Genomic DNA, 8,320 nt, shown 5'->3' on the forward strand with positions numbered 1-8,320 from the left:
GGCCTCTCACAGATTTAAAAAACAACTAAGAGCAAAGGGATGTATAGAAGCCCTACACATGACCCTGCCTGGGCCAAGCCACGATCTCGAGGCCCTTGGCATGCAGGCAAGTCTTGGATCAGCGTTGCCGTCATGACGGGCACGCTGGGGTCCTCGTTCCTGTAAACCCCCGCTGGAGGCTGGAGCACTGCAGCTGCTCCTCTCTGGTACCCAGATGAGCTTGTTCCAAGCCCTGGTCTTCGAGATGGATTATTTTGTGGGTTAAAGCATGCCTGGCTGAATTGGTTGCCTGTGGGTCCCTTCTTTGTCCTACCCAGGTTTTAATCCTGTACGCTGGTTGAGAAGCCTGCAAGGCTGGGAACTCCCTGCCGTAGATGAGCCTACATCTCTCCTTCTCAGTCTTCTGCAAAACCAACCCTCCTATTCAATTTTTTTTTCTGAGCATTAGAAGTATTGGCTCCATGTCACTGCCTGATGCCTGGTTAGGGGGCCTGGATGGTAGGAGAATAAATAAATAAAAGATGCTTATTCTAACAGTTCATTTTAAAACAATTTGTAAATAGCAAGTAGAGATAAAATGTGCATAGCATAAACTGAGCTGAGCAATGACTGCATCATTATCAGAGCGAATCTTTCACTGGCACATCATCTTTGAAGCTTGGGAGGGCTACAAAATGTTGCTGCTTGTTTATTTTCCTTGCTTTCCCTGCCGTTGTTACATCTCATCTGTATGGTACCATGGGGGGGAATTTAGCTGGGGCTTTTTGATGTGGGTTCTGCTTCCCACCTCCACCCCAGTCCTTATGCTCAGCTCTGACAAGCCGTGCCAACCATATTTTTCTGCCATCTAGACCTCTCCAAAGAGCACTAGCCTGCAGATCACTTCCTGGCAGCACTGATCAAGGTGCAGTATTTTAATTTAAGATCCTAGCTGTCAGACTTTGCCAAGGAAAAGACAGGACCTTATAGCATCACGGCGTCTTCCGCAGTGGATGCCTATGGCATGTGAACATAAAGACTCATTTATCTTTTTACTACTAAGTCCTATGAGAGCCGCAGTCAGTGCAAACAGGACTGTCTGCGCATCTACTCATGCTGGGAAATTTGGGGGAGAAAACCAGGAATTTGCTTTCAAAATCCATTTAAATCTAGGAAGGATTTTGGAGGTGGAGAGAGGAAGCAGTCAATATTGTGTCCAGAAGACCTACACTCAAGGCCCGGAGAGGATCTAAATATTTCCATTGTGGACCTGGTGGGATCTGGGATTTGGAAGGCTGGCGGTTGTTGGGGGTCAGCTGCAGAGTTTAGAGTATTTGCTGCAGGCTTTTTGCTTAGGCCCAGGTCTAGGTATACACTATTGATAGGGCACTTACGTACGGTTGTCGTTTTGGCAAACACCGCCTGCCTTGAATTGGAGCCATCCAAAATTCAACCCGCACTTCAGCTTAAGGTGAGGAGCCAGTCCGTGTCGGTGGGGGCCTGAACGACTTGGATCAGGCCCAGAGCGGGATGCATAGGAAGTGCTGACTGGAGGGTTATGTCCACCCCCGATTTGCTTTTAAAACAGTGCAAAGGGGGAACAAATTAGTCCTAGAAACCCTTGGCTCCTACAGCACTGGGCCTCTGTGTAGGTGCCTTTTTCTCTCCTGCCATTTCCCCTGCCTCTGCCTGAGTCGACAGAGAGGAGGGGATGCGGGGCCAGAAAAACTCATAGAGAAAGGCAGGATGCATCCCTACAGAGCGGCGTGCAAGGGGGCTATCCTCCGTTCTCATCTGTCATCCCCGTGGCCCCACCACTTTTTAGTGTCCTCTGTGATGGAGGGCGGCAAGGAAAAAAGGGACGGTCGAAAAAAGGGACTAACACAATCGGTGGTCCACGCAGCCATCTCTGTGCTTGGCAAATAGCACCTTCCCCTGCAGTAGCGATCTCTTGGCTCACGGGAGGCAGATGAGACTCGCAAGTGCTGCAGAATCTGTCCATCTCTACTTCTTTTGTAAGCAAACACAGGAGTTGGCGCCCGTTTCCCTCCTTACTCATCTCCTCCTTTTGTATCTCTGTCCTCCTGGGGGATGAGCAGCTGAGCATTAGGGGTTTTCGGAGGAGCAGGAGCGTGGTGCACGCCAGGGACAGCTGGAAAGCTTCTGACATGACAGTTTTCTCTGGGCTGAAGGAGTTGCTTTGCAGCGGCCGCAAAACGGCGCGTGCTGTCCTCCTACGATCACACGGCAAGATTTGGGATGCTGGAAGTCGCAGGGCTGTAGGCACAACACGCTGCTCGGGGCTGGGGCTGAAGCAGGAGGCACAGCTGTCATCGCTTCAGTTTGCAGAGTGCTCACACTCGCGTGTGCACTGGTCCAGTGAACACACGACGCCGCAGTTGCCTGTGTAACAGGGACACCTGCCCAAGGTTGCACCAGGGCAGTAGCTCATCCTGAATGGGCAGCCCAGCAGCAAGGCCTTTAGGGAATAGCTTTGCAAGAGGAAAGGAGAGAGAAGCAGCATTTTAGTTCCTCTCTTTCAGATGTCATGATGCACAGGCATGAAGGGCAGCCGCTTGGCACTTCTGCACTTCCTTCTTTCTTGGGAGACTTCCCCCCACCTCTGCACAACATTATAGAGCAAAAAAATCCTCGGTGGGTTGGAACGATGTAGTTGATCTGAATGTGGGACCGTGCAACCAGGAATGGCAGGTGTTAATCCCCGCTCGGATAGCGACTCAGTCTGCCACCGCAGGCAAATTATTACGTAGCAGCATTAATGCACCACTGTAAATTTACCCTGCGCGTAACCTCTGTGCCTCAGTTTCCCCATCTGGAAGGCAGGACTCATTTTACCTGCTCCCATCTCCAAAGGGGGTGCTCACGGGGCTAGTTAGTGGGTCTCGGCTGCAGCCTGACTTTAGAAAACCCTGCCAGTGATCCTGATTGTGCCCTGCTGAATTAGGCTTTTATTACAGTTTTCAAACTGCTAAGCATTTTCTTGGTGCTAAGCACTATAGGACTATAGTATGCTGTATGGGGGAAATAATAACGTGTCTAGATCTTCATCCAGACCTCATACCAAACTGGACTGAACTTTCACAGAGGTGGAAAAGTGTTGGTCAGTTTTACATGTATGATGGTCGTGTCCTCTTCAGAGAGGACAGGAGCTGAGAGGCACAAGCCCAGCTCTTGTGAAGCCATTTCCAGCCCAGAGCCTTCCAGAAAATATCTTCTGAGAAAGCCAGTCCCTATAACTAGTCCCACTGAGCGGCAATAAGTCCGGATAAGCCTGCAGACGCCTGGATGGTTCCCAGGACTTGCATCCACTGAAGGCACTCTCCCCGGGATGTGCACGGCTTGCGCAGCCCTGCCGGTGTGCTTTGTCTTCTCTTTCTAGAGCTGGGCAGGCCGATAAAAGCCGGGACAAAAATATACAATATTCACACTCGCTCGCTCTGGCTTTTGAATCGGCACTTTACTGCTGCATTTTTTGGGGCCCAGACCCTTGATTTGTCATGCATCTTCACTAAAAACAAACGACCCCTGTTTGTAGCGTATTGCGCAGAGATATTTACTGAGCCAGACTTTGCCAAGAAGTTGAGAAATATGTTTTCATTAAGAAAAATTAATCTGACAAGTCCCTGGACAGCACATTAGTCGCATATTTTTTTAAGGCCAAAATGCAGCAGCTAATAATAATGATGAAATGTCTCTGCGTGGCCAAAATTACTAAATTCTACCCAATGCTTTCCTGGAAAAGGCTGCAGAGAGTTGGCAGATCTGATTGCATCTCAGGCTGTTGACTTGCTAAACGTAATGCGACCACTGCAAGATCCCGAGCAGTTTGCAAGTTAAGCAACACCTTCAATCAGATGCATGTTCCCATTTGTTATCTGCAAAGAATTTGAGCTGTATATATTATAGTAGTACTTTGCCTCTTTGTATTTATTTTAGAGGTCTATACTAAAGAACATTATAAACTCAGGCATGTCTACTCTATATGAACTCCATATGCTGAAGCTTAATTTTAAATGCCATTAAAAAAGCACTTAACGTTTACTGTATATCAGTCCGGCTACTTTAGCAGCGTGGATGCAGCGCAGTACGCAAAATGATTGAAGGAAAAAGACGTTCAGAAGCTGCAGGTTATAAAAATGTCCGGTGTAGAAGTCTCTACTGGTGAGCTCAATAACTGTCAAACAATATTGATCTAAATTTTTAAAGTAATCCTCCCTGCCCCCCTTTCATTTATAAGTGTAATTTTGAAGGTCTGAAATTTTTTTTCAATTTTTTTTTTTTTAAGTCTTGGCATTCAGGTTGGATTCCTTGTGCCATTTTTTTAAACGTGTGAATCAGGCTGTGTATTCGCAAATTGAAATGTCCTACTGTATTTATACAGGTGCTTACCTGTGCAAGGACAAGGTTAAGAGGAGTGCATAGTTTATGAATGAAAATCAAATATGGACATTGGTAAACCACCCCTTTTTAGTCCCAGCTAATTACATGGTAAACATCTGGGATTTATGCAGGGTGTGAAAAGAGTCAATTCAAATGAATTTGAACAGGGCCCATTTTGTTGCCTTCTCCCCAAGCAGTTACAAAATGGTGGTGCAGACGACTACTGCTCCCTTCACAGGCCGATACTGTTCACCGATCACTACAGCGCACCGCTTTCCTGACCCCAGATACAACCTTCCTCTGTATTAGCTGGAAGAAAATTGTTCGCGAAGGATAAGCGTGGAAGAAAAATAAGCTGAAGATATCAGCTTCATCTTGGGGGGCAGGACTCTCTTGGCTTGGCCAAATTTGTAACCGAGGCTAAAATCTGTATGAATTTCAAGGGAATTTTAATAGACGAATGACATTGAGATTCGGTCCACTGTTGTTCATGCCGGGCACGGTCATTGCAGTCGCTCCTGGATAGAAGTGTTTTCATCTCACCCTTCTGCAGCTTTTGCAATGCGTTGATGCATTATGGATTTGTTTTGTAGCTGTGGGTCACTTTGCTCAAACGACTTATTTTTGCGGGGTAAGGCAGTGGGTAGTATCACAGAGCCAACAGAAAAGCTACTCATAGGATTTTTAGCTTCCTGATGCTGTAAACTCTTAGGGTTAAAAGACCAAGCAAGCACTGAAACCAATGGAAAGACTCAAATAGATACTCAGGACTCAGAGTAGAGATGCCAACCAGATTTTTGCAAAAACAAGTTCTTTAATTGCAAGCTTTCAGGCAAGAACACACTTCCTTAGGCATAGGAGAAAAGATTGTAGTTCTCCTGGGTAGAAATGAAAGTTCATATTGGAAAGGATTTCACAGAGGATAGATACTGGCACTGATAAGAGTTGCAAGATCAGGCACGATCACTGTGTGAAATACTTTTTATCACTTCAGTTGGATTTTTTTCCCCCCATTTGCTCTCAATGCTGTTCCACAACGTAACATGTTGAGGCAGAGGTCTCTGCAATCAGTGTTGTGTTAAATGCTCTGCTGATGCGAATCGACGAAGCTCCACTGCTTGCAAGAGCCTTGCAGCAGCTCACACAGGCAGAGGGTTTGACTCTGTGACATGCAGTTCTCAAAGAGCATTTATAGCACCAGCTGAGGGCCCAGCCCCTGCCTTGGGCACATCTCTTGCCCTATGGAAATGGGCAGTGCCCCATGGAAGTCCCCCTTTTGCTTTATTTTAGTAGTGGAAGGGGGAATTACTTGGTGTGCAAGCTCTGGGCTGGATCTCTGCATAGGGAGGTGTTTCATCCAGGTGGCACTTGGGTGGTACATAGCGGGCACATCTACACAAGACGCTCACTGTGCAGGAGCCTAATCTGCAGGGAGACGCAGCTCCTTACACCAGCAGACAATTTAACCACCTCTCTTTTTTTTTTTTTGCAGATCCCCCTTTTTTATTTAAAAAGGTTTTTAATTTTGCAGGTTGGGTAGGTAGGGGCCGGTTTCATGGATGCCAGGAACCTGTGAATGGGAAAGTTGTGCCCTGGCGCTTGTTTTGCTTATTTTAAAAGCTCATTAAGTCGCATTTGTTATTTTTCCTGCTGACTCCTGGCATGTTAAACCCCGTCCCCAGTCCATCAGAGCTCAGTTCAGCCTCTCCGGGGCTCCTGGTCATTTTTAGGGGAACACAATGACTGCTGGAGCCTTGCTGGGAGATAGGAGATGGGAACCCCTTCCCCATTGCGTTTTGGCTGCACTTTTCTGAGCCGGCCCATATGGCTCTTCCTCCATGATTCATAAGGCAGATACTGTATGCAGAGGAGCTCACGTAGCTTGTTTAAAAAAGATGAATTTCACCCTATTCAGAGGCCACACTCCTGAATAAGAAGTGCTATAAGGTCTTCTTGTAAACTTATCAGCTGCAGCGAATGCCCCAGTGGCAGACTTACTAGGAATCAGCTTCCCATACAAGTGCAACAGGTGTAGGAAACCAAACATTTCCGTGCCTTTTTGATGTACAGCATGGCCTTACCAAAGGGAACCTGCCAGAAGCAGTGTGACAATGCCCGTGGTTGAGTGGCAGTCCCAGTTAACCCAGATAATGTGCTTCCAGCATGGGGAAGGGGGGCAGGTAGCACGGGCTGAGCAGCATGGCACCTTTGCAGGTCCCATTACCAGGTCTGGTATGTTTGTGACATGGACGTTCCCCAAGAGTGTCCCTGTTGCCTTGACTTTGGCCAAGAGACCTTCCTGCTGGGACTTCATAGTGTTCGATTGTATTTAGTTCCTTTCAGACCCATCCTCTTTGGTAATATTAGCTTCTGTCTGTGTGGCCTCTGGCTAGAGGCTGATTGTTTCCTTGACGAACCTGACCAGCTTTTAAAATCAGCGGCCACCCTCCCTTTAGGGAGGCAACCTGCTCTTGGCAGCAGATTGGTACAAAGTCATCGTGTGCACCAGCTGAGGGCCCAGCCCCTGCCTTGGGCATGTCTCTTCCCCTATGGAAATGGGCAGTGCCCCATGGAAGTCCCCCTTTTGCTTTATTTTAGTAGTGGAAGGGGGAATTACTTGGTGTGCAAGCTCTGGGCTGAATCTCTGCATAGGGATGTGTTTCATCCAGGTGGCACTTGGGTGGTACACAGACATCTACACGAGGCACTCACTGTGCAAGAGCCTAATAACACTGCACACTAACACATCACAGCATGGACAGTGCTAATTATTATGCAGTATTATTAGGCTACCACGTATAATGTCACTAAAAAGGCATTTGCTGGCACTACTGCACAGTAACTCTGGTTACTGCACATTTATTTAGTATTGGTTATACAAGTACTAATTAAATGCACAGTAACCATTGCGCATTAATGAACGTGTAGACGTGCCTGGTCTTTCACAGATCTCCTGTACCCGATTGAATGCCACCCTTGGGCTTTTGCACTTTGTCAGTGGCAATTCTGTTGGGTCTCCCCTCTCCTGTTCTCTTAGCTTATGCTGCATTTCAACTTGCTTACTAACATCTTCATCCTTTGCTTTTCCTAAGGAGGATGTTTCCTAGTTACAAGGTTAAAGTAACCGGAATGAACCCGAAAACCAAGTACATCCTGTTGATCGACATCGTCCCAGCTGACGATCATCGGTATAAATTCTGCGACAACAAATGGTAAGAGGATATTTGTACTTTTTTCACACCTGTGTCTCTCAACGGTTTGCAATCAGCACTCAGGAAATAGCAATGCAGGACTTCACGCAGGGTCCTAGCAGAGTCTTTAACTTAGTGCATGTAGATGTAATGGGGATTTGTGGGTGGAGGTTAAAGCTAGGCAGATTTTAAAATGAGTGATGAGGGTGGTTAACTGTTGGAACAAACTACTAAGGGAAGTGGTGGATTTTCTGTCTGGGGGCTGTCTGAGATTGGATGCCTTTTCCAAGGAGGTGCTCTAGACAAATCCAACCTATTGATCCCATGGATGAAACCCACAGTCTGTGTTATTTAGGAAGTCAGACTAGATGATCTGAGGGTCCCTTTTGGCCATAATATCTGAGTATCCACAAGGCCTTCCACTTGTGGTGGGCTGAGAGTCATCTGAATGCTATTTTCTTTTTCCTAATGCTGTTTCACGCCATGGGAAAGAGCTGCGTGTGGCCAGAGTAGGCGAATCTTCACTTCCCCAGCAGCTCTTCTTGGCTCCACGTACAGCAATGCTCAGTAGAACTGGTTATTGTGGCCATTTGGGTTTACTTCTTTCAAGTGAAAATGTTTGTGGCCATCTCTGAGGCTTAGCTGTCTGTTGGAAATATGCATCTTCATTCTGCATTTACATAAAAATACCCCGCACCACCCATGAGTTTCCTCCGTGCCTGGGCTCTCCTCTGCCTGCTGTTTTGCAA

The 8,320-nt window shown here is 47.1% G+C and overlaps 1 protein-coding gene across 1 annotated transcript in view; it reads left to right on the top strand.

The window, feature by feature from the left end:
- The window catches only part of TBX4 (T-box 4), a gene marked incomplete at its 5' end in the record, with an annotated part of 67,355 nt that overhangs the window by 20,665 nt on the left and 38,370 nt on the right, over nt 1-8,320 (top strand). Inside the window, one exon of the mRNA XM_019511119.1 lies at nt 7,473-7,592. Coding sequence (XP_019366664.1) covers nt 7,473-7,592 — 120 coding nt within the window. The remainder of the gene's footprint in view (nt 1-7,472; nt 7,593-8,320) is intronic.

This window comes from Gavialis gangeticus, unplaced genomic scaffold (genome assembly GCF_001723915.1).
Source record: "Gavialis gangeticus isolate Ggan-Ray unplaced genomic scaffold, GavGan_comp1, whole genome shotgun sequence".
NCBI lineage: Eukaryota > Metazoa > Chordata > Crocodylia > Gavialidae > Gavialis > Gavialis gangeticus.